The sequence below is a fragment of the Varroa destructor genome, unplaced genomic scaffold (assembly GCF_002443255.2).
Source record: "Varroa destructor unplaced genomic scaffold, Vdes_3.0 BEIS01000002.1, whole genome shotgun sequence".
Classification (NCBI taxonomy): Eukaryota; Metazoa; Arthropoda; class Arachnida; order Mesostigmata; family Varroidae; genus Varroa; species Varroa destructor.
This window is the reverse complement of record NW_019211455.1, coordinates 6,672,242-6,699,987: the sequence shown is the minus strand read 5'-3', so window position 1 is coordinate 6,699,987 and position 27,746 is coordinate 6,672,242. Positions and strand designations below refer to the sequence as shown.

Genomic DNA, 27,746 nt, shown 5'->3' with positions numbered 1-27,746 from the left:
AAGAAAGCGCTTATAGAACGCCAGTTAAATTAAGCAATCCATCATGAAACATCTAGCCATAAACTGCAAGCAAGCTGCATCCAATTGTTTGAAAAAAATAAAATGTAGTTATTTCATCATTTACATTTAGTGTAACCAATTTCTTAATAGAGCCATTCACTCCCATTTGTTCTTTTCCGTCACGAACATTAATCAAATTCGACGATTTTGCATATTTCCTTTACTCAAACTTAGAATCAAGTTTAAGAATTAAGAGTTTTGGTTTCTCTTTCCTTTCTGTGCGCGTGCAAATAGCACCCGAGTACACCTGGTTAGGGCTCCCATAGCAACGGCGTATGTTTCCACAACAAAGCGCTGATGTTTATACGTTTGAACGGGTTAATCCATTCAGATTTCTGCGTCATAGGTCTTGAATAAATCGAACTATTTCAAGTTATAACCCTGCATGAACAAGCTGAGATGCATATTAGACTATTTGGGAAAAATATTTTCTAAGATTGAAGCCAAAATTGAATCGTGAGTTTCACGAACCTTAAGTATTTACTGCAGTACTGAGAAAGCTCTGTACCAGCTAGGATGCGCACAAGCGTTTTGTGGCAGGATAATGTAAGAGACACTGAGAGCAACGAACAGGTATTTTAGTTTTGAGACATTAATATATTCTATCCACAAAAGCTTAACGGTAACACGCAACTCTAGTTTTACTGGCACGATTAAAATTAGTACTCCACTGGATTCTGTTCAGCCATCGGCCGATGTTTCGCTAACATTCATTGTTCAGTCACCCGACCTTAAGCAGGACTAAATGAAAAACCCATTGACCCGATTGTTAGCAAGCAAACATCACTAGTGGATAGTAATATAACGTTGTGTTTGCAGCCTAAATGATGGTCGCTAATTATTGACCATGTGGACCATGCACATGTGTACATCATGCACACCTAGCGTAAGAGCTCTGTTTAAGAATTTTTGATTACGGAGTCGTAAATATCCATGATCGTTACATGATCTATTTTTTTGTGGTGAAACGGGTCATAGTCGTTGATGCGCTGTTATGCATGACATAGTAGGAACATTGTTTGAATAATTCAATTATTATGGGGAAAGAAGGCAATGGTATGTAATATTGATGAGATCGTATGTTACACGGACTATTGCTGCCTTGAGAAATGCCTTTTCCAGGTGATCTATGATGTATGTTTTGAGCCTGACGGAGCTAAGCTCCTTGTCGCAGCGGGCAGCAAGATTCTGGTCTACAATACCGATTCTGGGCAACTCATCGATGCACTTAAAGGCCATAAAGATCTCGTCTACTGTCTGTCATATGCCTCGGATGGTCAACGGTGGGTGACGCTACAGAAAATACTTCGTTTAGATAAGTTTTTCTTCGCCTTAGAGAGCAAATGCATGGGTCCATTACGTTGCGTTACATTGAATTGCCATACACATCTTTCGTCATATTTGTGTTCGACTTAACACATCCGTTTTTTTTGCATACTACTTTAGATTTGCGTCTGGCGGCGCTGACAAGATGGTAATTATCTGGACCCCCCAACTAGAAGGGATACTCAAGTATTCCCATACAGATTCGCTGCAATGTCTTTCCTACAATCCGATCACTCACCAACTGCTGAGCTGTGCTACCGGCGATTTTGGTGAGAACTACACCTAAAAGAGGCCTAAAAATCCATGCAATAAAAAGCTATTTTGAAATATGTGCTTCTAAAGAATAATGACTACCTATTGACGATGGATCTACATAGGAACTGCATTTTTCTTGCATTATTTAATTCTTCCATGCGTTGTGCTATTTAGGTATCTGGAGCTGGGAACAAAAATCTGTGACGAAACACAGAGTGACAGCGCGTATCACAAGCTGCTGTTGGAAGCAAGACGGGTCATGCTTTGCCCTTGGTATGGCGAACGGAGTAGTGTCTGTTCGAAACAGGTGAGCTTCTGCTTTATGATTAAAAAATCTACAGGTAACGATGATGTGGTAGTAACACCGTTTAAACTCCGTTAAGTGGAGCAGAAATGTCTGTTAACGATTGATTATGGATAGCTCTAAAGTTGTGCTATAATTAAGTACATGCTATAATTAAAACACTGTGCAACCTTCGTCCAACACCATAAGAAATTGATTTAAGAGTAACATATATACATATATATATATATTCATTATATTTTTTTAGAGTTGGAGACGAAACCTTAAAGATCGAGAGACCTAGCGAAGTATGGGGAGTTGCGTTTTGCCCACCCGCTGATGACGAATTCGACCTCGCAGTAGCTGACTGGAGTCAAACTCTCTCATTTTATACACTTAATGGCCGATTGGTAACAAAAGAACGTCCTCTAGGCTTCGACACGTTATTTATGAAATATTTCGGCAACAACTATCTTGTTCTTGGTGGTTCGAACAATGCGTTAACAATACTTAGTCGCGAAGGAGTTCATCTTGGTGGACCTCTCTGTGACCAAAAAGGCTGGCTGTGGTGCTGCGACATAATACCCAATAAAGATACTCATAATATAGCCATCGGTGAGCACCATTTTTAATTTAACATGACTACATGAAACAATCTACTGTCAATATTATTGGGTAAGATTATCAACTTTCGCATTATTTATATTTACTGGTAACACGAAAAACACTATCAATTTCTCCTTAAACGTATAGACGTACAGCTAACTAAGCATTGCTCATAACAACTTTTCAGGATGCAATGATGGCACAATTTCGCTCGTCCAGCTTGGTCTAGCTACCGTTCACAGCCTTTATCGAGAGCGGTACGCATTTCGTGAAAATATGACACACGTGGTCATACAACATATGGTGACTGGTGAAAAAGTACGCATTAAATGTCGTGACGTCGTGCGTAAACTTGCAATCTACAAGGATAACCTCGCGGTGCAGTTGGCCGAGCGCATTATGATCTATGAACAGGCCGAGGCGATGCACTATAAAGTCAAGAAGAAACTCAACATGAAAGTTGAGTGCAGTCTTTTAGTGATTTGCTCGGAAAACCTTGTACTTTGCCAAGAACGAATGTTACAGTCTCTCAGACTTGATGGTAACGTAGATCGTCAGTGGACAATGTCTGCGCCGATCCGGTACATCAAAAACATTGGGGGCGCGCCGGGACGGGAAGGTCTTCTTATTGGATGTAAAGATGGAAGTGTCTCACTTGTTTATCTTAATAATTCGGTAGCTTTGGAAATGCTAAAGAGTCAGAGCTCCGGTGTGAGGTGTTTAGACTGCTCTGCATATCGTAACAAAATCGCAGTTGTCGACGATGCCGGTGTGTTAAAAGTCTACAACAGGCGAGAAACTGACAGAAAGGTTTTGTTCGAGGTAAAAGACTCTGCGGCAAGCGTCGCCTGTAGTACGCAACTGGAAGATTTGTGCGCCTTTTCAGGCAACCAGAATCTATGCGTTCGGCTATGCAATGAGAACTCTGCTTCAAACCTTACGTTTGAGGGTTTTGTGGTCGGTCTAAGTGGAAACAATGCATTTTGCCTTCAGTACAATACTATGATTACGTTTCGTTTGGCGTTGGGTGTTGCGATCAACTCTGCATTAGCTAGAGGTGCTGAGAACGCTTACGAGATTTGCTGCTTAGGCGCCTCGAAGTATGACTGGACGAAATTACTAAATAGCGCGTGTGCTTCGTACGACCTCTCTGTAATTCGAAAAGTCGCCCAGCGTATGAAGAGCTACTCAACTTGCCTTATTGCTAAGGCAGCTGAAAACGAAACCGATTCACAGATGCAGAAGTTCATAATTCTGACACGCCTCTTGAAACAGTACACGGAGGCGGCTAAATTGGAGGGCTCCTCGCAATTGCAGGATTCAATAAATACGCTGGCTTCTGATCTCAACATTCTAGACCGCTCCAGAATAGCGAAAAATAAGGGTGCCATCCTTCGCCGGGCTCAATGGGCACAAAAAATGAACGACAACAAAACCGCAATTGAGCTGTTTTTGGCAGCGGATGATGTTCTAAGCGCGATTCGGATTCTTGCACAAACAGGACAACAGGACCTTATTTGGGACAATTTGAAGAAGCTTGATCCGCAGAAAGACCGCGAACAGTTGCTCCTCTGTGCGCAGTACCTAAAGAGCGTTGGCCAGGCTGAACTTTGCGTTCGTATTTTTGAACAGATGAATGATGAAGCTCTACTTCTTCAGGTCTACTGCGACACGGCCGTGTGGGATAAAGCGATTGAAATTGCGTCCCGAAGAGGAACGTCAGTTGAGAAAGATGTCTACTTCCAACAAGCGAGTTGGTTAGCCGAAAACGATCAGTTTATCGAAGCACAACTCGCCTTCCAGAAATCCGGGCGACGAAAGGATGCGTTGCGCGTCCTGGAACAGCTACTAGAAAATGCGATCGATGAGGAACGTTTTAATGACGTAAGCTGGTACTATCTACAAATGGCCCAACATCACGCCTCAAATGAACAAGGCGATGATGTAAAGTACACCAGTTTACTGAAGTTGGCGACCATCTATTATGCGTACAATTATATTTATCGATATATTGTCGATCCATTTACAGTACATTCGGCGCATACGTTGTTCTGTATTGCGCGTTACCTCCTCAATGAGGAAGCAGCTGTTAGCCAAGCTGCCGCCATATCCCGAAGTAGTATTCTTATCGCACTGGCAAAACAGTGCAGCATTATGGGCGCGTTCAAAGTCGCTCGTTCGGTGTACAACAAACTGCAACACCTGCTCTTCCCACGTAACCAACAGCTTCGAGAATCCGTTGCCATCCATTCGATAATCAGTAGGTCAAAGCCGTTTGTTGATGCAGAAGATACTGAGCTGCCGTGCTATGCGTGTACAAGCATGAATCCTGCTCTGACTAAGAACAACAGGTGTACGTCTTGCGGCCATGCGTTTGTCTATTCACTAATCAGTTTCGAGGTCCTTCCCGTCATTCCGCTGGTCAATGAGTTGTTAAGTGAAGAAGAGTTTTCAGAGGCGCTTGGCGCAGGAAAGCTTTACCGCGACGCGGAATACCGCGTGGTACGCTCCGGTGGTCAACCGTTAAATCCTCGAGCTGTCCTCACCGTATCAAAGCGACCACCATTTTTGCCTCAGTACTTTCTTAACGTGATGCCGGACATCCCAGTGAGTTATTGTCGGGGTTGTTACCAGCTATTTTCAAGTGATGATTTCGAAATAAGCACTCTGCAGTACGGTCATTGTCCGTTCTGCAGAACGTCTGCCGATGAATTACACAACAACTCCATGACCTAGAGGGAGCTTAAACTTTTTTCTTTTTGTTGAAGTATCACGAATGTAATATGCGTTAAATCGTACCAATTATATTTTTTACGCCCAAACCTCATTTTGTTGGCGATTTCTTTCGGGAAAGACCTTTTATACACCAATGCACACTTCCTGTGATTGATGTCATATATTTAAATTGTACTTCATTATCGCGAAATGACTAACTCGCTTTTATTAGCAGTGAATATTCACTAGAAGGGATTCTTATCTAAATGTATATAAATTTAAAAATATAAATAGCTTGAAACCGGCTTATAAGTAATAGCCTAGGAAGGAAAGACCAGATATTACTATTCAAAAATAAATTAAATGGAACCTGTTTATTGTTGAAATATTCTAGGTTGTATACATGTAAACACTCAATCCTATACACTTCAACAATGGAATCTTCTCTATATTTCTTTTATAAAATGGTACCTACCATTCTACTAATTAGATTAACGAACGTGTTAGGGATAGTCATAACGGAATAAACGATTGGTTTAAATGATTGAAATATCCCACGGTCCGTTGTAGGTAATCTGGATACATTCTGTGAATTCGCCCTCGGACAGATAAGCAACTGCTTTGACAATACACGTAAACCATCTTAATCTTCAGGCACCAATCGAGCGTCACGGGCCATTTTATAGAACTGTGTATTAACGTCTTCAATAAGAGCCAACGGTCTCCCTTTCTCTATAATTTCTCCCGCAGACATCACTACAACCCTGCAACAATATAAAGTATTAACCACACGAAGAAACATACGAGATTACCATCAATGTTGCGCATTGTGCTGTACGGATATTATGTAGGACACAGTAGCTCTTTCACAGCTGCGTAAAAATCAAATGGCTTGTCCACGGTAGAAATGCTTGAGAAGAGAATAGTTAACGTGGTTCTCTTCAGAATGGGACTTTACACAGGCGCCAGTGTACGCTTTCGTAAACGTCTCGATCAATTTAACTGCCTGTTACGATGGAACTCTGGTGGAAAGTCGGGTTTCTACAAATAAACCCTGTCTCCGAAAATAAGCCGGGTTTATTCTTATAAAACTCGAATATTTTGCTTATACTATTAATGCAGATTCAGTGCATTATCGGTACACATTGTCTCGCTCTCTAAAAAAAGTGTCGAAAAAAATGTTCACGTCCATTTAAATACCGACAAGGCAATTAAGGAACAACTAACATGTCATAATCGAGGATGGTCAAAAGTCTGTGAGCCACAGTAATTATAGTTGAATTACTGAAGACCTCGCGGATTGTCGTTTGTATCAGCAGATCAGTATGCAAGTCTACGGCTGCAGTTGCCTCGTCAAGAACGAGTAGCTTCGACTTGCGGAGTAGTGCACGTCCCAAACAGACCAGTTGCCGTTCACCCAGAGACAGATTAGACCCACCTAGAATATAACATGAGAAATAAGAAGGCGTAATGCCATACAGCTATTGTTATAGGTAAAAGAGATAGAGTATATTAGCAACTGTTTGTAGATTCAGGTTAACCACATGAGCACCAAAGTCATGAAAATGTTAGAAATATCCATACTAGTGCTACACATTCGCAGAAAATGAGAAACAATATTAATCATTTACAGGTTACGGATTGAAGAAGACAGAAGATGTTGCTCACTGATCGTGGCTATTTTGCAGACAGGTCACCAATGGTCATGGACCACAGTATCTACAAATACCCGTAGAGATAATTTAGAATGGTCAATTAGTTATTAAGTTAACACAGATTATGTGTTCCCAAGAGGTACCAGCACTAGCTTCGTTACCTTCAGTAATGACTGTGTCAAGGCTTAGGTCATGTCTAAGATGGGCCGAACGTGCTGCTCTTTCAATGCTTTCATCAGAAAACACCCCGTCTGGGTCAAGATTAGATCGAAGCGTTCCTTCAAACAAAATGGGATCCTGGGGGATGATTGTCAGTCGTTTCCGGAGGTCGTGTAGCGCTAGTTTAGACGTATCTATGCCATCAATCAGTATCTGACCACTTGCAGGCTCGATGATTCGAAATAGTGCGAGAGTCAGTGAGCTTTTGCCCGCACCGGTTCGGCCAACTACACCAACTTTATGACCAGGCGGGATTTTTAGGTTCAGATTTTTTAGACAAAGATTCTTGCTGTCTCTGCATGAAGAAGCGACAAAATACAACACAATGCGATCTCAAAAATTTTAGTTTTATTAATCCCTCACATTTTAAGTTTTATATGCTTACTCCCTTCAGCTAAGTTCGTTTCCATCATTTTCTAACGACGCTGTTTATTAAAGATCGCAGTAAGATAAAATGTCTATATTAGGAACAATATTCAGGTGTCGTTTTTTGGTAAATATAAGTGAATTTATATAGTTTTATTAGCAGAATTTGATTGTCTTCAAGCTATTCTTAAAATTTTCCTTAATATTTTATAGATATTTGATTGCAGAAAAAACTAGAGCCATCCAATGAGACTAATCTATTTACTGATTTCCGTATAGATCTCAGACTGTTCCGCAACTTTGTAAGGCTAATTCAAGTTATAAAACTTGTACCTTTACTTTTTAAACGGAATACGGAAGTAGTAAGCACGACATTTTCTGTTTAACGCTAAACGAATTTCGAAACAATGTACGGCTATACTAAGATGTACATTTTGAGAATGCGTCTATCAGGCGAATCGAGAAAATGAGACAAACCCATATCTGCTTGAGTAATTTTTGAATTCGACCAGACCCGCAGAAGGCCACACTGCAGGCAGGACCATCAGTCCTTTAGTCCACGAAGCCTCAGGAGCGATCTTTGAGTATTCGATTAGGCGTTCAGCTGAGACAATGCTACCCTCCAAAATGGTGCAAGACTCAACAAAACGTGACATAAATCGAGTTACCTAATACGATTCCAAAAAAAATGGTCAAACTTGTTATAACAAATGTGGCTTTCAGTGAAAAGGGTCAGATGGCAGAACGTATAAGAAAATCGGCCAAATCGAACTACTTCCGAATATAACGTAATAAACAATTCATTTTTAAAAAATCGTTTCACTCAATTACCAAAAAAGACATGCTGAAAATTATTGACATGACAAATCACTCACAGTCATTACGTACGACACAAGAAGACCTACACGGGCAGGTCCGAGATCCTCGTGGTTATAGACAAGCAGCATACACATGGCTAAAACTACAAGAGCATTGATAAGATCGATACGAACAGTCGCCCATCTAAAACAAAGAAACAACCACGGAACGACGATTATGGCTCCAAGCAGCCTAGAATTTCTTACTTTGTTATCTCGAAGTACGCTCAGATAAAAAAATGTATTTTTTCAGCAATAAGCAGTATTCACTTATAAAGCACCTATATTATTGCCATGTTTCGCCTCAATCAGTGGTATGGCCATTCATGGCCATTTTTATGGTCCCAGTTTCAGTCAACTTCTGTTGTACAGTTTGTTTGACGTAATTCGCGCCGAGATAATCCGGTGTTTTGACAGTCTACAAACAGCAGGTGACAATGGAGTAACTTTCTCAGCAGAACGTTTTTTCTTCCATGCCGTCGGTGCTACTTACCGAATGGTGATCAGGCTGTGAAGGAACGTATTCTGACTGACGTTAATCCGAAGATGATTTCTTTCCAACAACATTTCTTCAGCCTCAAATGCTCTAATTACAGAGACTCCGTATAATGCTTCAGAAAAAGCATTGAGCACTGGTGAAAGACTTATGAGTGCCAGACGTCTGGATTTCCGCGCAGCTTCCAAAAATATTTTCTATAAGAGAAATTAATAGTTATGTTATGAGTTGTTACCTTTATAAAGGAACTATATCTCTTGAATATATAACAGTATTACTTTTATGCAAATTACGGTTTGCGCCAAATCCATTCGAAATAACTGCTTCTGTAAAAACTTCAGTTCAACAGCTGATCAATATAAGATATTTTTCCGTTTTCATTTCTCCTGAATTTCCAGAATCAACCAAAGTGACTAGAAATAGGGAATCTATTTAGTTGATTTTATTTTATAGTCTATTTTATCCAGCATCTCCACTGCTTGTCGTCATTAATGTTTTTTCATTCTAGTTCAAGTTAAATCATGTAGGTGTTTATACGAAATCTGAAACAAATCCGGTTGTAAGCACGTTCTCATAAGGTTCGGCAAATTCGCAACAAATGTAATGTTTGTCATGCATAGTAAATCAGAATTTAATTAACAGCATAGCAAAATGTAAAAAAAATACTACTCAGGGTTCGAGGTATTATCGTGCAACGTAAAAATCGAGTAACAGCTCGTACTATGACAGTATATAATAGCGATCACAATTATAACAGGTTCATTAAAGGAAATGACCCACCCTGACGTACATGAAGGCCATTGCGCCTGGAATAACGAAAAATACCATTACTGGCAATTGGTAAGTCACAAGAAGCGCGCAACCGATGATAGCAAAGAGAAACGCGATGAAGTCGTCCAGGGCACGATGAATTTCTAGATCCATGACGGTCACGTCGTTACTGAAGCGATTTATAATTCGACCCACTGGCGTCGTGTCAAAAAAATTCAGTGGAGCGCGCATCACAGCCGACAGCATATCTTTGTGCATGTTAAAGGCTGCCTTATGGCAGCCCAATGATAGAAAAAGAAATCCAATAAACACAGAAAAGGTCGAAGCGCCGCCGAGCGCGATGTATATTTCTAAGCCCTCAGTCATAATAGCGTGATACGCTTCTTCTTTCTCCGGATCTGATAGTGTCGAATTTCTCGACATTTCGTAAATATTGGTCACCCATTTCCTTACCCATACGTTGCTTCCTATCTGGAAGAGTAGATACGTGTTAGTAAACTATTTTACTGTAGCTCTTTCTAGAAAAGCTTAAAGCCGGCCAACACGAGGACTTGAATCCAGCTAGTTTCTCTGGGGTCCTACATATATTTATGTCATCTTCATCCGCTCATAATAAAAGAAAATAATTTAGCTACTCCGCATGCACCTGGCGGAAGAGCTAGGGAAAACAAGTAGGCTGAAAATAAAAACAATTTTATAAGTGCAGTATTCTAGGAAACAGGGGGAAAGTTTTGGCGCAAAAAGGCTACAAAAACTAAATTACTAATCGCCTGTTTTACATTTGATACATGCCATAGTACACCAAATTTTATCAGAAACGGACTTTTTGTCCCGGTGATTTCCCTCTATAAAATCATAAATGGAAATTTCTAGAGTTTCCACGTGACTGCGGTAGTATTTTTCAATCTTTCACGTCCACTTCGTTGGCCACTCATTGGCCACCTAGGTTCGTAGCTCGATAGATTACTTCACAACCTTTAGAATCGTTCTCTAGAAAATTGTACTGATTTCAACACGAACTCACATCAAATCCGCGGTACGCAGCATAGCCAATCAGGAAGATTACTACAGTAATGATCCCAATGTACTTCACTAACTTCAAGTAGGTTGACCAACCAGACTGCAACAAGTATCGCAAAGCATTACTCACATGGTAAAACTACTACACTTTATAATTTAGGAGAAACTAAAATTATCCCCTGCGCAAGAGCGGACTTGTTTTAGTTATTTAAAAAAAAAAAAAAAAAGTAACAACTACGTTAAATAGAAAAAATAATTTTTAGGTAGCAATATTTTTATACGCGTCGTAAAATACAAGCACTGCAATAAATAGTGTCAGAACGATGTTGTAATAATTGTGTTGCTTTTATTTTAACACCACGGTAGCTCGGACGGTTGAGAACTCTAAAGCCACCGGTTCAACTCTCGAGGTGGAACATATGGGCTTTGCCCGGCAGTTTATGGGCTGATGAATAACTAGAACACAAGTATAAACATTCAATATAACAGACTTAACCTAGCGATCTGAAGTGTTCAATCCGATCGTTAATTGATACGTGATCGGAAAATTAGACCATTATTCTATATAGAAAATTAGTTCACGCGTGATCCATGACAAAGCTCGAATAAGCGGCCCTTCAGTTCGCCAGTCAGACGCTCAGCTTTATAACGACACCGTTACAGCGCTTCAAAATTCCATAAAGTACTGTACTTATCAGAGCATATTAAACATATCTACAGGGGATTAAAAATCGAGTAGTGTCTCATGAACCTTGTTTTTCAAGACCGTTGCCTAATAATAAAAAAAGGGCAAAACACGTAATATAAAACACCCGGTCCGGTGTAGGTTTATCTCATTACCGCTAAGCAACTGTTTTTGAATTTTTGTTTTTGGGCTAAATTCCACCCTGCTCGTTTTGCCTTCTTACATTCGTCCGATCGAGCTACTATACCTCAGAAACTAAAGGACGCAGCTGTTGGTGTTCCCTACAATTCCTGTTGCGCTGGCGGCCTCCTCGGCACGCAGTCGCTTGTCGCTGTTGATCTCAGCCTTGGCGTCCGCAGCTGCGAGCTGAAGAAACGATAGGACCCGCGTAGACTGAAGATCCGTTAAATCAGTGGCCTCACCCGTGCGACAGACCCTACGGAGATCGAGTTTATTCTTGAGCTCCTCAAATGTACCCATGTGCGCGATACGACCGGCGTCCAATACAACAATTCGATCACAGAACGGCAGGAAGCCTGTATTGTGCGTAGCGAGAATCCTTGTCGTTCCTTTCAACATACCACTATTTGAGATCACCTTAAAAAGCAAATATATTATGCCAAAAAAGCGAAAACGTTTGTTGATGGCCAAGACTGTGGGTCCAAGTCAAAGTTGCACCACCTCATGATTGAAGTTGTTACCGAAAATGCAGCAGTGCGAAGTCTTGGAAAATCTCACGCTCATGTCAAGATTCTTCGATAAAACCAATTCGAGAATTCCTTTCTAATCACGTTAAGTGTACTATGAAAAAATACAAACCCCGCGGAAAATCTTCTCTGCGACTGCGCTATCGAGCGCACTTAGAGGGTCATCAAAAAGATTTAAATCCGATTGGCTGTAGACAGCTCGGGCAATGCTCACTCGTTGTTTCTGACCGCCCGAAAGAAGCATACCTCTTTCACCCACTTCACTGGCATCTCCTTGGGCAAAAAGTTTTAGATCTGTTTCGAGGCAGCATTTTGTGATCACTTTCGAGTACCGCCGTTTATCGAGACGATACTTAAATAGAATATTTTGTCTGATCGAGCCTTCCTGTAGCCATGCTTCTTGTGGTACATATGCTTTTTTAACCTTGCGAACAGCTATTTTTCCAGACCGTATGTTCATTTCATCAAGGAGCGCTTGAATTAGGGAGGTTTTACCAGCACCCACCTGCCCCAAAACAGCGATTAGCTCGCCATGCTTTACTTGAAGATTAATGTCTTTTAGGGCGATAACTTGACCCCAACTGAATGTCGCTTTGCGGATGTCAATTACAAGTGAATCATCTAAAATTAGCAACATACTGTACATTAGCATCTTTTCTAACTGATACGATTCAGAAAAGTACCCCCCAGCAACAGTTGTTTTGCTGTTTATTTTTTTCTTAGAGAGCGCAAGTCGCACAAACCTCCTGTATGTAGAGACTAGTACCTTCGAGCTCGCGATCAACGGTTTCAACCATATCCTCACAATGTAGAAAAGTCTCCATCCTTTTAACAGCCGTTCTTGCCTGAACGAGTCTAGATATTACTATAGGCAACTGAGTAAGGTAAGCTCGAAGAGTGCCGATTAACATCAGCATGGCAAAAGTCACATCTGGCGTAAGCGGGTAGTCGCCGTCCCAGAATAACAAAATACCGAATGTTGCTATTACGATCTGTAAAATACACGACAACCAAGAGGTGAGACAGTAAGTTAATCGGACGAGGGGCATGCCACAGTCCACGTAAGAAGTACCGTATAATCAAAGATTTGAGCATTGATTCACAATTGTGTTACCTATAAATTTAAAAAATTTATAGGTAACACAATTGTGTAAGAAAATAAGATAAAAATTTAGAGTGCCAGCGAATCAGCAAAATTATGATTAGGAGAAAAGTCTTTCAGTAATAGTTGGAAATCCTATAGAACTTACAAGAAATGGACTGCTATTCCACACAACATTTGCGACCAGCTCGAGCATAATGAAGCTCTTTAATATTCCTGACTCGCTATCCCGGAAATCGCTGATCTTCTTGGAGAATGCAATTTCCCAGCCAAATAACTTGATAATCTGATATGGCAAAACGACGTATAATTTCTTTTAGCTTATTTTGGCTGTTTGCATAGTAAAATTATTTAAATCATTTAAAAATCGATTTGAATAAATAAAAAAATTAAATAAAAATAAGCCAAGAAAACATTATGTTCTTTATCATCAAGGCACGTCAAAACAGGTAGTTAATAAGTAACTTATCTGTTTTGACGTGCCTTCACACAAAAATGCATTTAATTGTATATTGCGATTAAATGCATTTTATATGAATCTAATTCGGTTTGTATCAGAGGATCTGTTTAGTCACGTAATACCTGATATGCTACGTTTGATAGAAGCGCGCTGGTTAGCACAATTCTGCGCGAATGCTATAATTTCACCTTAGAACCGTACATCCACTTACTTTTATTCCTTCCATGACTTCGCTGACGATGTTCAGTCTTTTGTCCTTCTCCAACATACATGCACGCTATTAAATAAATCAATCATTTCATTAAAAGTTGCAAATATGGACAACTTGTTTTGCTGCTCAATTCGAAGGAGGTTCAGTTTATTACCTTTGGAAGCAGTAAACAAATATGCGTACTCAAATGTAGAATTCTGCACTATCGTAAAGCCCTCGATAAAAAAATGTTGAAACAACCTACCATAGCAACTTCTATGATTGTACGTGTTGTGTGAATACATACCAAGTTTATATAATAATAATAATAATAAGTCGGTGTTAGAAAAAATGATGTATTCTCAACCTGCCTTTTTCCCGCTAGTACCATATCGGTGTATTAAGCGTCAGAGCCGTTTCAGGATAATCTACCAAAACGTCATTCCTCTTCAAATGATCGTCCGATGAAAACCAACTCCATTCTATTTGTATGATATTTAGCAATAATTTGAGCAACAGAGTATCCGTCTGCTCTTCACCAATTCGATATTACCAGTCATATTTGACAAAAGCCAGAATAGACAAAAATCATATTCCACTTAACAGACCTATAGCTTCAGATATCCGGAACCCAATAAAAAGTAATTACGTGTTAAATTATGCACAATTAATATTTCAAATCGTGACTATGTAATCGCTTACGTTGATGCTATCAAGCTTAATAACGATGTAGATGCTGAGTGGGAAGAGTACGATAACTGCGGTAAATATACCGATCACTCCGGGTCCGAGCATGTCGTATGAGATGAAAAATCCGATCAGCATGCGTGTTGGAATACCAATCATTTGTCCGCACAGTTGCGTATATTGAAACAATTGAAGGATATCCACCGACGCAAAGTTGAGGATATCGCCTGGACTAAATCGTTTTCGTGCGTCACGATGAATCGTCAAACACTGGCGAATACACGGATGTGCACAAATGTTAGAGAAACCTATGCTTTCCTCTTCACTGCCTCTCTAGACTAGTACAGAGACCTGAACACTATATAAAATATACCATGCAGTCTACCGCATGGATCGAAGTCGATAGGTATCTATCTAGTTCATTACATCTCTTAGCTCTGTTACGTCATTCTATGTTCAGTAATTGTGTAAACGAAATTTTACAATAGCCCAGTGAGTGTACGGCCTAAAGCCCTAATGATATGAAAGCAGTGCAATCTAACAAGATTCCTTGATGCAGCAGATGCACGTAATAAACTAATATGTAATACTAAATAGAACTCTCATGAAACTGCACGATACCGGGCGGACGTTGTACACACTATATCACTAAAGTTTTGCTTTCAATAAAACGAAAAGATGGGTTGCAGAGTAGCATAGCGACTTGAATTACTTTGGTTGTATGACGATTAAGCTGAAGCCGCCGTATTACCGTCACACCACGATCTCTGGCTAAATTTAAATTCGCATTGGCCTATTGTTGAAAAGATCGCGTGAATTGTTTGAAACAAAGAACGGCACATTTGAGGAAACTGTCGCCTTGATTCTATCACGTCGAGACTAAACGTATTGTTTTTTTGTAGCGTTCATTGTTTTCGTTTCGCGTTGCAAAAACCGTACAGCTTTATGTCATCTGCGTTAAAGCTATGCCTTTCTTCGAAGATATGCAATTCCGTACCATATGTAGACTGTTGGCTTGAAAAAAACAGCAAACCTTATGATACAGGGAAGTTAAAAGGGCCGCGCGCTGTTGAAGCCCTCCACTGAACATGCGATAGAAGAGATGATTTACAAATATTGAGTACAACAAACTGATGGCAAACACGCCAAAACTCCAGTAATAAGCGGCTGGTATCGGAGATGGTCCCATCAACGATCGAATTAAATTCCTGGGAAAAAATTTAATCACAAAAACGTCTATAAGTTACTAATATGATTTCACCAACTTGGAGATAGGTAAGTGAAGAAAAAAGAGTACATTTAACCACCAACCTGACGAAGTAAATCGGTCCAGTATAAGTTATCACGAGTCCAACTTGAATAAGCAAAATTTGAAAGATGAAAGTGTGAAAGGCCCAAAGGAGCTCCTTCCATAGAGGTGCGCTTGAAATTGTTCCAGTACCTTTCTTCTTCAAGGACCTGTGATCGGAAGACTGGGGTCATTTATAGAAAACTATCATTGATAAAACCACAATCTCAAATATTTATATTATGGTAGAATAGAATGACAGTAAAACGGAGCAATAAAATTATTAGGATGCAAACATTGGCAGATAGTACGCGCAGGTTAACATATGAAGTGTAGTCCAGGCACATAACAAACGCACTATGGCAGTCCATAGACGAATTGCTAGAACCGCTAAGTCCGAGTAGGTGCCCAAGGTAAGTGGTGCCATTACTGTATTTCAATTAAACAAGCATAGGAGTACTTCTTATGCTTTGGGCAGTGCTGGTGAGCACCATACCTTCTAACATACAGCTGTTACTCAATATTTACACAAACAGTCTCTTCTTTGTTTGTTAATTAGTATTGACCACATAGTTACTCTGACAAAATATTATATATTACTAATGACTACTTGGGCTGAACATGAAAGAAGAATTCTATTCCTTTGCACGCATTTTAGACCTCAAATTCGTTTCATAAGCTTTTCAACCGTCTAATTCTACCGTCTTTGTCATATCATTGCTGCTCAGTGCGGAGCTGCAGACCCAGTGGGTGTCACTGGTTCAAACCCGAGCATCGACATTTGCGTCTATATAGACACTGTGTGGTCATACGAATACACCGATTATCGCTATTTATTACAGGCTCACTTATATTATGCAATGAGCTTCTGTTACTCGTGGTTACAATGCAGCTCAGCTTGTACGTGATAGTAAAACTACACTTGTTTTCCAAGTTTTTAGGCCTTTAAGGTACACAAAATCGAAAAACAAATTACATCAACATAAAAACTTCAACTCCTGCGAGGGGGCCGTCGTCGACCACATTATCAGGGGCAGTGATCTCATCCGGTAAAGATATTACAACAGTCATAATTTTAGCAGTACTTACTCAGCCGCAACTTGCAGCTGTTTATAGCAGACTTCAGCGGAGTACGAAGAATCCATAGGCAGCAGATCTCCCAGTCTTATATCCCCTTTATAGCAGGCCCACATGAATCTGCATCGGACGTTGACACTAGCTTAGTTCGTTCAATGTGGGGAGGAGCCAATACAAGTAAGGTCAAACTAACTAGGCCAGGAGCGGACTTAATTGGGTTAAATAAGAACATTTTAGTTGGGTCACTAGTAACAAGCTAAACATTGCCATTAAAGGTAGTCAGTTTTTAATAATTTTCTTGAAAAAATTACCACTTGAAACCAAATTCCTAAATCATGTCGGCTGCCTAAAGTCACTAATAATGTAATAATAATAATAATAAAATAAATCACATCAATAAAAGTACATAAGGATCGGCAGGGCAAAATATACTTTCTTCACGGATAATATGAATACATATATTTAAATTGCTATTTCGCTTCCACATCGATAAACGAAATATTATATGGATCGCTGTGTTCAAATAATTCTCCAGTACGACAGATCTGCTGTTTATATAGATTATAACCGAGTATAGGCCCCTCGAGAATTTCGGGGGCGTGCAGTTCGACGATTGTCATTATTGTTATTATTATTGTTGTTAATGTAACCACATTGTATTAGCTTTTGCACCGCGGCAGCAGCGTGACGAAATAAGTTACAATTGACATTAGCATAAATATCGATACGTACTTGTCAAAGTTGGCGAACGCTGTATACTGTATAATGTTGGCTTGTTCGTTTGTTAGCAGGGTACGTGCCTCCTCAGGGAACTCGTGGTCTAGTTCTAATTTTGCCGGAGGAGACTTCAGCTGTCTTTCCCGATAAGAACTTTTCATTCTTTCTGACTGAGTTTGCGCCTTGCTTTTTTTCATTTTGCCTTTCTTTTTCCCAAGAGTACTCTTTGTTTGATCAGCTTTGCTTGCGCCTCTCTTATCTTCGCTCTCTGAACTATTATCTTTACCTTTTGGTGCTCTAACCTTCGACTGCTTCGCACGAATGCTAGGAGTTGATTCGGATTCACTGGCAGCTTCTGCACCACGTAAGGTCCCGCTAGGCTTTTCTGATGATAACTCATTTTTATCTGAGGAAATTGACCCGAATAAATAACTACGTGGTGTATCAGGCAGTGAAAATTTGGTTTGCCCATCCGAGGTATTGGAACTTGCAGAATCTCCTGGCAAGTAAGACCTATTTTGGTCTACCGTTAGCGTCGCTGAAGAACTTCTGGACGTCTTGTTGTCCATTCGGGCCAAAAACAGAGCGTGCTATTTAGATAGTCCCAGATAAGGCTACCCAGCCAGGGCCTGTTTTTCAAATTTCAAATAAAAATTTGCACCTATACTATTTGTCGACTCTATAGCTACCAAACGATTCTTAACTAAACCACCTGTGTATTACGCACTCTTGAACTGTGTAAGCTAGAAGCCTTGAAATGCTTCGTTCGCCTCCCGCAATGACTCTCGGGGTCCGAACCTGACACAGTGAACGGCTACAGAGGTCAAAAGGTGCAACCGTCGAGTTTTCGAAGGCAACTTTGGTCTTTAAGGTTTGATACTCGGTCTTCATGGCATTTAGTTCTAAAAGCAAGTCGAGCATACATGGTTACTAGATTGTAGAAAGGAGATTACGCAGGCTATATATAAATATCACTGTTCGAGAAAAATGTTCGAACAAGAACCGGGTCTTTTACTCTAAAATCGTTTTTGAATTTAACACGAGTGTTACAAAATAGTCAAATATATCTTCTAGAAAGGTACTTTTTGTCCCTATTCACGTTTTTCGCTATCATAGACGGTAGGCATATCCGATAAACGGTACCGGAATCAGTTGCTCTATAGCCCTCGCTAAGTGATTGAGCGCAAATGCAGCTTCAATCGAAATTGCTTTATATTAAATCAAACTGCACTAAACGATCTCTGATAACTTTTTCAAAGACAGTGAAAAAAAAAAGTAATTTCAAAGTTAGAAGAAATGTTTTTTATTAGAACCAAATAAATGATTACAAGATCTCGTACAGTAAACAGGGATACGCTCATATTTATTATATTCCACTAGGTGCTGAGTTATTTGCAAAATTTGAAGATTGCTACGTTGTCTTAGCTATCTTCTGTGTCGATATCGACGACGAAGTTACTGCTGATCTTCGACATAGCGTATTGCCAATCTTTGCCACTCTTTATGTCCTGTAGCACTTTAAGGCAATGCACGACGTGAAGGGGCTTTTCCTCTTGCTCCCAGAGAAGGCGAACCCTAGCCGGAAATCGGGCACTGCGCACCTGAATATAAAGCACGCATTATTGTTGGTAGGTAAAGCTGTCAGAACGTGCGATAGAGTTAGCTTTACTAGATTTAATTCTAGCGTAGCTAACTTTGCGGAAGTCTGAAGTAAAACTAACTTAAGTGGCATTGCGACGCCTAATATAATTGCTTTCTTCTTAGTAGATTATAGCCGGATACTTAGACGAGCAGTTGACAGCCATTTACAAGGTATGAATCTTCAATATTGCCACTTATACATCATGAGTAAGTTAGGTATTAAGTGTTTACTCTGTGATGTTACACAACATACATGAAATGGTTGAACAAATTAAGTACAATAGGTCATCGCAAAGTTAGTTTTCATCCAACTTCGTAGCTAACAAATATCCTCTATTAGTAATAAATGAGTGGATGCGAGATTTATAAATCCGAAGCGGTCAATACGTGAAAGGTCATTTACAAAATAATGTGTAAAGCTTGCAGAATATGTCCAAATTTGTTAGTACAAAATATTATAGATAACCAAAGAAAAAATTAATTATTTCATAGGTTATGGCATTTAATTCCTTCCTGACTAAATCTGCCTCAAAGTGCGTAATCTACAATTTTTTAGGAACGGTCCTTACAAAATAGGTTAAATCATACTTCATTAACACGACGTATGCAAATAAGAATACTTTTTTGATAAAAAGAATCTCTTTTGATGTTTAACTGATGATCTCTTGATCCGAGATCGGCAGAAGGTTTCGAATTTTTCAGTTGCCAAATTATCTAAACACTGCATCTTGTTATGTTATAAAAAAAATCTCTACAATTAAGAACAAGCCAGACCAAAACTGAATGAGATGTCGCATCAACTTGCTTAGCAATAATAATGATAATTAGTATAATAAGAGTGTTTCTTCACACCCCCAATTGGCGAGCTCGTTTCAGAGATAGCCCTGGTTGGTACTCCTTGTCCACAAGTACCCCTAGAACATACACCTTGTCATCGTCCAGAGTCTCTAGTTCGTCCTCTCCTTGCGGACTGAGATAAACTATCTGCAAAAAATAAATCTGCTTATATAAATACATATTGTATAAAAATAAACCCTGAATCAAACGGGTGTCTCCTTTAAATGAGTACAGGCACAATAGAATACTATAATTATATTGAAAAAAAATATAATTTTACTACATCACTATTTCAACTTGATGAAGCGTCATGGATATAAGGCGATTAAAAACCAGCGCCATGCAAACATCAGATACGATTTTCTTTTATTTTATTTCGAATTTTTTTTTATTCAAAAAGGTAACATTTAATCTATAACAAAAATGACAGGCTTCTTTCCGATTTTTTTCTTGTACCACACACACATGTCGTTAGACTATAAAAACGATACAAACTGTTCCTTTCTCACCTGTTCACGTGGAAACATCTCGGTCACGCAACGGGAAGTGTATTCACAGGGAAATGTGATGCTGCGATTATTAATAAGCTTTTCGAGAAGATTACAAGAAGAAGTCGATGACTGACCTTGGAAATCGTTATTTTCAAGTTCAGCAAAACTACAAAATATCAAGTTAAACGGATCCGAACAACTGCGATTGTACGAATAGAGAGCTTTCACGTCAGCGGCAGCCTTCCTCGACTCACGGTCGCTCATGATATAGTCGTAGCCGAAATCCAACGCTAACTAAATACCAAATCGAGTTTAAATTGGCCAAAAAAGTATCTACAAAGATAAATCAACCCTAATCCTAGTAAAAAAAATGTTTTAAATCTGTCTGACATACTATAATATCAGGCATGAAGAAGCATTTAACAAACTAACGCTGATTTGTTGCGTAACTATCTTCATAACATCCTATTTTAGAGTTACGATTTTTACCACAACTACAAATCTAACCTACGTTTGCTACAATTTACTCACAAGAAAATACTCTAACAAATTCTATTAATTTACTTCGTTTCATCTCTTCCGTTCAGTACTCAACTAAGCTGCTTTTGACAAAGGACCTACCTTTTGCGCAAAAGGCATATTAGCAACCAGCCGCTCTTCGAAGAATCGATGCATACTTTTGTCTACGATGCGAATCATGATTGAATTTAAATAGAGCCCGTAATCTGCTAAAATATCGGTGGTAATTTTTGTTCTTGGCAATGGTTTAGTATTACAGGGAAGAGAATTGGGGTTCAGTTTCCGTTCCGCTTTCTCCTCCTTATAACGGAGATACGCCATGAATCGGCGTCGTCTAGCAAACGATGGTTTTCCAAGCAGTGTGAGCATATCATCTGAACTGATTTGTTTTGGCACAGTGTAGCCCCGATTGCGAGACTTATTGACGAAATATACCATCTGTCTCAATTGACTTCGTTTGATGGCATGATCCGTCACGAGGCTTCTGTATTGATCTACGAATAAAAGGTTGTTGTGCTTACTATTAGCGACCATCGAGTCTGTCTTTGGAGGAACTGCGAATGACTGCTGATTTTTCGTACACGAGCTGGTAGTCTCAGTGGAATGAATGTCGCTAGTGTTGGGCGCTGCCGTGCTTAAGGCAACGTTTGCACCGAACCGAACTACAGCAGATGTTGTACAGTAGTATCCCCTGAGCATAGCAACAGGGCTCCTAATACCTTGTGACATGCCTGTAAAAAAGACGGTTGTTCGCAATCAAACGATTTGTTTTTATTTCGCTATCTGAATCAAACTGAAATTTGCGGTGAATAAATAAAGCTAGTACAATAAATACGCCTGTAAGTGCCCGTAAAATTCTGTCGTTGACTTTTACGTGAGGCGTGTATTATGCACTGGAGCCGAGAGGAAACAACGAAAACCAAAGGCAAATCAACGAGTTTAAACATTCAATTAGCATACACTAGAATTAACACTAGAGAATAAGAGGACACCAAAAGCGTACAATACCCAAACATTACGAAACACCGTAACATTTACATTCTAAAATATCAATGATTATGAAAAAAAGACACTATTAAGCATTTGTAAAATCGATGTGACAGATCGTAACGCGTTTTTTTTTGTTTAAAACAATGCTTAAAACAGTACCGGATGTTAACTCGAAATATGTAACAGAAAGTGTAATAGAAGAAACGTATAATGATATAGATTGATATTGTGAGGATTAAGGCCCTTAAAGGTCATACTAAACAGATAAATTTGTGCGAATAATAAACGGAGAAGAACTTATATATAAGAAGATATTAATTTTCAGTACTTTTGGTATCCGAAAAAAAACAGTACGTTATAATTTTTTATTCATATCACAAAATACGATTACTAAAAGCTTAGGTTATGCTTGTCACAGACTTAAACGACTAAAGGAACCCCGCCACTTAACTTTAATCTCCTGTGCGCCAACGTCACCGTGTACACATACAAGAGTTTTTCGTTTTACGGATGGATACAGGTGTAATCTTCCAGAATTCGTATCAAGCGCCGACAAACAGCACAAAGGATAGGGCCAGCCGTGCGGAGTATCGACCGACCAATATGGGTAAATAGAGTATGGTTGGAATCTACCTACGTGGCGGTACAAACGTGTGTATACATTACGTATACATGAAGAAGTTTTTGATGGTTGATGTACGAATTGTACGAACGAATTGATGTACATTGATTGTATGAACTGTTTTGGACCTACATCATTACCTGTTACTCGACTAGTAACTCGATATTTTTTTGTATGAAGTCTAACATGTCTGAAGCTTTTTCTAATCCAACCCTGTACCTTTAATGTAGCTCTTCAGCTAAGAGTCCCGGTGGGGATCTACTGGGGATCGTATAGAGGCGAAATGAAATGGGATCGCCTTTTTCAAAAAAAAAACCTAGTGGTCAACTGTTAAGCACTGTTGTAAAACGTTCTTTGCTTTCCAATTTGTTCTCATCATTTCTTTATGATGGCGTATTTTTATTTAGAGTTTGTACTCTAAATGCGATACATCACTTCTGAAAGATAACAATTTTGACATTTGTAAGTAAGTAGTGAAGCTTCTTAAAATTTAGAATATAAATTTTTAAAAAAATCACCGAAATTCCGTGAAAGCAGCAAAATAGTCACGAGAAACGAAACCACAAGTAATTTAGAAGCAATCTGTTTCGTGCGAGTTGTCTATGAGAAACCATTGTAAAGCACGAATCCACAAGACTCTTTCGCATTAAGAGGATTTTGCAGACGACACTGTTAATCAGCGATAGGCTGACAAGCTCCACGTATGTAGAGAAAAAATTTAAATTTATTCCTAAGCACTGGTTTTTAAATAGATTATTGGCTAAAGCTTCGGTCTAGTTGAAGCATGTGTTGGTTCAAGAGAGCGAACAATGAAATCTAAATTACTATAATACATGACACAATCGCTAAACATTCGACAAATATATTAAAGATTTATTTTTCTTCAATACGGTTACACAAGGTTTTTTGTTTCTAGTTGTTTCGAGATATGACCATCGAGCTATTTTTTTTGTAACAGTTACATTTTGTCGCTAATAACACTTCACATTGCACCATTATGCGTTATTTGATATGCAATATAACAGCTGATATATTTTTTATTCATAATTATATATCCGCTTAGCAACAAGTGAGGTTGGCACTGACTTAAAACTAGTGGTCCCACAGGAGTGTGTGAAATGATAGACATTCAACTAGATAATTCTGCTACGCTTCAGTAAAGATAATAAAATAGTAAAAATCAACCATTTTTCGGTTCCAAATACTTGCTGTTACAAATATCACGAGCAGCGACACACGACTTCAAGCACATGACAGAAGAAGCAGCATCTTACGTCTTTTTACCGAAGATTTTACAATAGGTCATACCGGCAGTCCTTTCACGTCTTTTTATGTTAATTGCTTCCCATCAGTCCATGAAATCGAACACATGTACATTTTCAAAGTCAAATAATAATACATTCCCATTTTGGGCTTATTTTCTTAGCTTTTTGTTGCTTCTTATTAATAATGTTGCAGTTACCACAGCTTTCACCATATGTTAAATCATATCACGAAACACTGAATGGGATAATTGCACTCTCCGAGCGTTGCCGTAAAAAGAAATATTGCAGAAGTTTGGTCTCTCAGGACAGCTGCTTTTGACTCGTAGGTAAATTCATAACTACATATTTATACGTTAATTTCGCTACGTCCCTCAAGAGAATCGCTGTGGCGCTGCAGAACGGGTTGTACTTCTGCGGCAAGGAATTCTAGAACTTGTCCCGGAGCCCGACCCACGAACGTGCTAGCGTCTAGAAGACCGTTAATCTTCGAATGAATTGGGGCGAAGTACGGGTCAGTCTTAATGCGATCTACGAGGTCATTATCTTTTCCGTGTTCTTTAACCTGAGCAGCCGCCTGATGGCTGAGCACACGGATTTTTTCGTGGCATTCCTGCCTATCGCCGCCAACTTTTACCATTGCCATTATTACGTTTTCTGTAGCCATGAATGGTAATTCCTGGTCTATATGCCGCTGAATCACTTTCGGGTATACGACTAGACCTTCTGTGACATTTTGTAGAGTATTCAGAATGATGTCAGCTGTGAGGAACGCCTCAGCCAGACACACCCGTCGATTAGCACTGTCGTCGAGGGTCCTCTCCATCCATTGAGTTGACTGCACAAGGTCAAAATATTGCTGTTAGTTAATTCTATCATATACATATATATGTGTGTATGCTATATATTCCATCCTAATATATTGTTTACTCTATAACACAAAATATCGAGATCAGTTTTTAACGTCACCTGAGTTTGAAGTGGATTCATTATAAGACTCATTAAATGCCTTGCGAGAGAGCAGCATCTTTCACTTCGCATTGGATTTCGCTTGTAGGCCATAGCTGATGATCCAATTTGTGTCTTCTCAAAAGGCTCTTCCACTTCCTTCATGTGTGCCAGCAGTCGAATATCAGTACAGATCTTGTGGACTGACGCACCTAATGATGCAAGCACCGATAGGATTTCAATATCCACCTTACGACTATATGTTTGGCCACAAATGATGAGTGACTTAGTGAAACCTGCCATCTCTGTGACCCGTTTGTCCAATTGTTTCACCTTTTCTTCGTCCCCTTCAAATAGCTGAAGAAACGACGCCTGCGTTCCGGTAGTTCCTTTCACGCCTCGAAAGCGCAATTCGCTGCGCACTCGCTGCAGGTTATGAATATCGATTAGGAGGTCAGTCAACCAAAGACAGGCGCGTTTGCCCACTGTCGTAAGTTGAGCTGGCCTGCGTCGCAACAAGAACAATGATTCGACGTAAATCATTTCATGTTATTCGGAAGCCACTATAGTAATGTTACAAGATTACTGATTAGAAAATACCAATCGAAAACAATATCCAGGTGTTAGATATTGCTCTGTTTATTCATTAACACAATAATGGCATAGTCATACTCACTGGAAATGGGTGAACCCGAGAGTAGGAACCGCAGCGTACTCTTTCGCAAATTTTGCCAATCGATCAATGCATCTTGCAATCTTAGGAACAAGAATGTCGAGTCCATCTCTCAGTTGAATCAAGTCAGTGTTGTCACCAACGTAGCAGGAAGTGGCACCTAAATGAATAATGGGGGCCGCCAATGGACACTGCTGTGCGAACACATGAACATGTGCCATCACGTCGTGTCGCGTCAATTTCTCTTCAGCTGATGCAGCCTGTTGGTGATCATGATACAAAGTGGGCATTATTTACGTTGAAGAAATAATCGTCGTTTGCCAGGTGTGACCAGTTTGAAAGATTAGTAGCTTATTACATCATTTCACACTTGTACCCACTAGATGTTTTTGGAGCTGTGATAAAGTTTCCCTGCTGCATTTCAGTTAATGGCTTTAACGTTCAAAACCAAAGCTGTTGTGAGACGTATAATTTAATGGTAAATAAATATAAACAATAAATCTAGCTGTTTGTTTTATACGCTTGTCGAGCATCAGCAATTATTTTTCGCTGCTTTTCGTCGCATTAACATAGAAAGACAGTTGACCATGTGCTTAGGATAGGAGTAATAAATTTTCACTCTAGAAAGTTATAGACAGGTTCCGTTTAAATAAACGAAACAATGCGTTTCTAGATTTATTCAATATCCGTACCTTGTTATATGGGGTTTCGGTTTCCTGGTGTGTACTATTAGGCCACAAAGTTAACACAATTAAAGGACCAAAGCTAAGTTAAGGCTGGAACGACATCCCTAGATTACAGGACAATGATGAACTGGCAAAAGCTGACCAATTCTAAATCACTAATGATTAAATAATTTGTAATCACTCGAAAGCGAAACTACTAGCAATCTGAACGCCCAGCAACTTCGAGAACGACGCTATTAAGAAAAATATATCTTTTGTGCTAAGCTTTGTAAGTTGTTAGGGAGATCATCTAAATAGGATCTTTTAAAGTGCTTACAATAAATACAAAATGAGTTTTATTGACGCAATGCTGTTAATATTTTGTAAGTTTTAACTTGAACTTTGAAAGAGGTCTAATATCGTAGAACAATTATGCCTGGCCTTCCACGTAGCGCAAACTTACGGCATAATCGATTTGGTTAAATTTTCTTTCCATCTCAGAAATCTGCTCATCTCGAATTGGCAAGCCTACAAAGAAAAAATAGAGTAATTTTTATTATTGATATCATTGTCAGTAAGATTTCTTTTACCATCATATACAATAATCTGTATATATGCAAGTAGTTTCTGATAATTTTCCAGCTATTAGTTTAATTCGCGTTTCAATGAATAGGCTCAATGGCACGGATAATAGGTCCATCGGTTCTGTAATTGATTTGTTAAGTGGGCTAATCTTTTTATAATCTTCATCGGTCAAATCACTCAGAAAAATAAATTACTGCCAGAAAAAGCTTATCGAAATTAATTACCGCTGTTCTCTTCAATTAGGCATAGTTTGTAATTAGCGCAACAGTGGAGTAAGTTTGACAAAGTTATCTTTCAGCGTACGCTTTGATACATATTTGGTGTCCTCGAAAGTAACTAAAAAGAACAGAATTGGTTTTGAGTTCTTCTTTTTTTTCGAGCGGCTCTTACGTCGGCAGAATGATTATATTAGTGCAGGTTTAGTCGTTAAACTATTGGTCAAACTAAATTTTCTTTTTCCTGCAGTCACTTTTTCTATTCCTCACTACATAGTCAGTTTAACGTAATCCTACCATCGGGTCATATAGCCGCTTACGACATTTACATTCTTCATCAATATGGGAACGATTAGGCATTTTTCTTAGTAATGCTGATGGACTCTTTCTTTGTCAGCGAACAGCCTCACACCTTATTCACCTGTTCTGTGCCTTTTTCCTTCGTTAGCCAACTAAGATCTAGAGTTCCAAGACTTTGCTTTTTTACGTGATTTGGTGCACCATTTCTCTAAGAACTTCAATAAAAATAGATAGAAACAAACCTTGAATAAAAACAAATCTAATGTTGATAATAGTAACATCTGAATGATCGGCGTTCTTCAGTCGACGGCAATGAAAGGCCAAGTTTGTATTACCCAACACCCATTTTGGCATCCTGACCAGCTTTCTAGAAATGATTTTTGACGACTGAGCTTTGATAAGGCCCATTAAATCACTAAATAGACAATGAATTGCCACATTTGTGCGCTATATATA

At 39.3% G+C, this 27,746-nt stretch overlaps 5 protein-coding genes across 18 annotated transcripts in view; 1 reads left to right on the top strand and 4 right to left on the bottom strand.

The window, feature by feature from the left end:
• Positions 1–209: 209 nt before the first annotated feature.
• Oseg1 (intraflagellar transport protein Oseg1) lies at positions 210–5,618 on the top strand. 4 transcript variants are annotated; one of them, XM_086979262.1, is made up of 7 exons: positions 210–633; positions 880–946; positions 1,183–1,343; positions 1,507–1,655; positions 1,816–1,948; positions 2,193–2,539; positions 2,718–5,618. In XM_086979262.1, the coding sequence occupies exons 2-7, from the start codon at positions 908–910 to the stop codon at positions 5,264–5,266; spliced, it is 3,378 nt and encodes a 1,125-aa protein (XP_086835388.1). In that variant the 5' UTR covers positions 210–633; positions 880–907; the 3' UTR covers positions 5,267–5,618. The 4 variants fall into 4 exon arrangements, with proteins under 4 accessions (XP_086835388.1, XP_086835387.1, XP_086835386.1 ...); XM_086979261.1 differs by having other exon boundaries at positions 210–946; XM_022792619.2 differs by lacking the exon at positions 880–946 and having other exon boundaries at positions 211–633.
• On the bottom strand, positions 5,587–10,707 carry LOC147757302 (multidrug resistance-associated protein 1-like). Of its 2 annotated transcripts, none has more exons than XM_086979258.1 (7): positions 10,634–10,707; positions 9,619–10,080; positions 8,836–9,035; positions 8,361–8,487; positions 7,963–8,153; positions 7,062–7,414; positions 5,587–6,683 (listed from the first exon to the last, which is right to left on the bottom strand). In XM_086979258.1, exons 2-7 carry the CDS (start codon positions 10,030–10,032, stop codon positions 6,457–6,459), a joined length of 1,512 nt encoding a protein of 503 aa, XP_086835384.1. In that variant the 5' UTR covers positions 10,033–10,080; positions 10,634–10,707; the 3' UTR covers positions 5,587–6,456. The 2 variants fall into 2 exon arrangements, with proteins under 2 accessions (XP_086835384.1, XP_086835385.1); XM_086979259.1 differs by lacking the exon at positions 10,634–10,707 and having other exon boundaries at positions 5,587–6,009; positions 6,473–6,683; positions 9,619–10,054.
• On the bottom strand, positions 10,615–18,416 carry LOC111244969 (multidrug resistance-associated protein 1-like). The gene is made up of 11 exons (XM_022792613.2): positions 17,558–18,416; positions 16,838–16,945; positions 15,772–15,918; positions 15,494–15,668; positions 14,476–14,730; positions 13,795–13,860; positions 13,272–13,409; positions 12,788–13,013; positions 12,134–12,642; positions 11,600–11,911; positions 10,615–10,729 (listed from the first exon to the last, which is right to left on the bottom strand). The coding sequence occupies exons 1-11, from the start codon at positions 18,109–18,111 to the stop codon at positions 10,619–10,621; spliced, it is 2,601 nt and encodes an 866-aa protein (XP_022648348.2). The 5' UTR covers positions 18,112–18,416; the 3' UTR covers positions 10,615–10,618.
• Positions 18,417–18,879: 463 nt separating this feature from the next.
• Positions 18,880–22,639, bottom strand: LOC111245528 (tRNA methyltransferase 10 homolog C-like). Of its 4 annotated transcripts, none has more exons than XM_086979273.1 (5): positions 22,511–22,639; positions 21,133–21,761; positions 20,530–20,805; positions 20,036–20,182; positions 18,880–19,143 (listed from the first exon to the last, which is right to left on the bottom strand). In XM_086979273.1, the coding sequence occupies exons 2-5, from the start codon at positions 21,757–21,759 to the stop codon at positions 18,964–18,966; spliced, it is 1,230 nt and encodes a 409-aa protein (XP_086835399.1). In that variant the 5' UTR covers positions 21,760–21,761; positions 22,511–22,639; the 3' UTR covers positions 18,880–18,963. The 4 variants fall into 4 exon arrangements, with proteins under 4 accessions (XP_086835399.1, XP_086835397.1, XP_086835400.1 ...); XM_086979271.1 differs by having other exon boundaries at positions 22,472–22,631; XM_086979274.1 differs by having other exon boundaries at positions 20,036–20,167; positions 22,472–22,631.
• Positions 22,640–23,488: 849 nt separating this feature from the next.
• Adsl (adenylosuccinate lyase) overlaps positions 23,489–27,746 on the bottom strand; it is an 11,560-nt gene continuing 7,302 nt past the window's right edge. For all 7 annotated transcript variants that reach the window (XM_022790827.2, XM_022790829.2, XM_022790826.2 and 4 more), the window contains 4 exons: positions 26,654–26,718; positions 25,529–25,785; positions 24,874–25,357; positions 23,489–24,742 (listed from right to left, as the gene is read on the bottom strand). In XM_022790827.2, the coding sequence (XP_022646562.1) occupies positions 24,254–24,742; positions 24,874–25,357; positions 25,529–25,785; positions 26,654–26,718 (1,295 nt within the window). In that variant the 3' untranslated portion in view covers positions 23,489–24,253. The remainder of the gene's footprint in view (positions 24,743–24,873; positions 25,358–25,528; positions 25,786–26,653; positions 26,719–27,746) is intronic.

Excerpts from the sequence above, each read along its gene's own strand:
- Oseg1 (XM_086979260.1), top strand. The coding sequence starts at position 1,114 with ATGGTATGTAATATTGATGAGATCGTATGTTACACGGACTATTGCTGC. Across the intron at positions 1,344-1,506 it reads TATGCCTCGGATGGTCAACG|ATTTGCGTCTGGCGGCGCTG; the intron begins GTGGGTGACGCT and ends ATACTACTTTAG. Across the intron at positions 1,949-2,192 it reads GTAGTGTCTGTTCGAAACAG|AGTTGGAGACGAAACCTTAA; the intron begins GTGAGCTTCTGC and ends ATATTTTTTTAG.
- LOC147757302 (XM_086979259.1), bottom strand. The coding sequence starts at position 10,032 with ATGTCGAGAAATTCGACACTATCAGATCCGGAGAAAGAAGAAGCGTAT. Across the intron at positions 8,488-8,835 it reads CACAGCCTGATCACCATTCG|ATGGGCGACTGTTCGTATCG; the intron begins GTAAGTAGCACC and ends TCTTTGTTTTAG. Across the intron at positions 6,684-7,061 it reads TGACACAGTCATTACTGAAG|GTGGGTCTAATCTGTCTCTG; the intron begins GTAACGAAGCTA and ends GTTATATTCTAG.
- LOC111244969 (XM_022792613.2), bottom strand. The coding sequence starts at position 18,111 with ATGGACAACAAGACGTCCAGAAGTTCTTCAGCGACGCTAACGGTAGAC. Across the intron at positions 13,861-14,475 it reads TTAAGCTTGATAGCATCAAC|CGTGCATGTATGTTGGAGAA; the intron begins GTAAGCGATTAC and ends TTTATTTAATAG. Across the intron at positions 12,643-12,787 it reads CGTTGATCGCGAGCTCGAAG|ATGATTCACTTGTAATTGAC; the intron begins GTACTAGTCTCT and ends TGCTAATTTTAG.
- LOC111245528 (XM_086979273.1), bottom strand. The coding sequence starts at position 21,759 with ATGTCACAAGGTATTAGGAGCCCTGTTGCTATGCTCAGGGGATACTAC. Across the intron at positions 20,806-21,132 it reads ATATGCCTTTTGCGCAAAAG|TTAGCGTTGGATTTCGGCTA; the intron begins GTAGGTCCTTTG and ends TTTGGTATTTAG. Across the intron at positions 19,144-20,035 it reads AACGAGCTCGCCAATTGGGG|GTGCGCAGTGCCCGATTTCC; the intron begins GTGTGAAGAAAC and ends CTTTATATTCAG.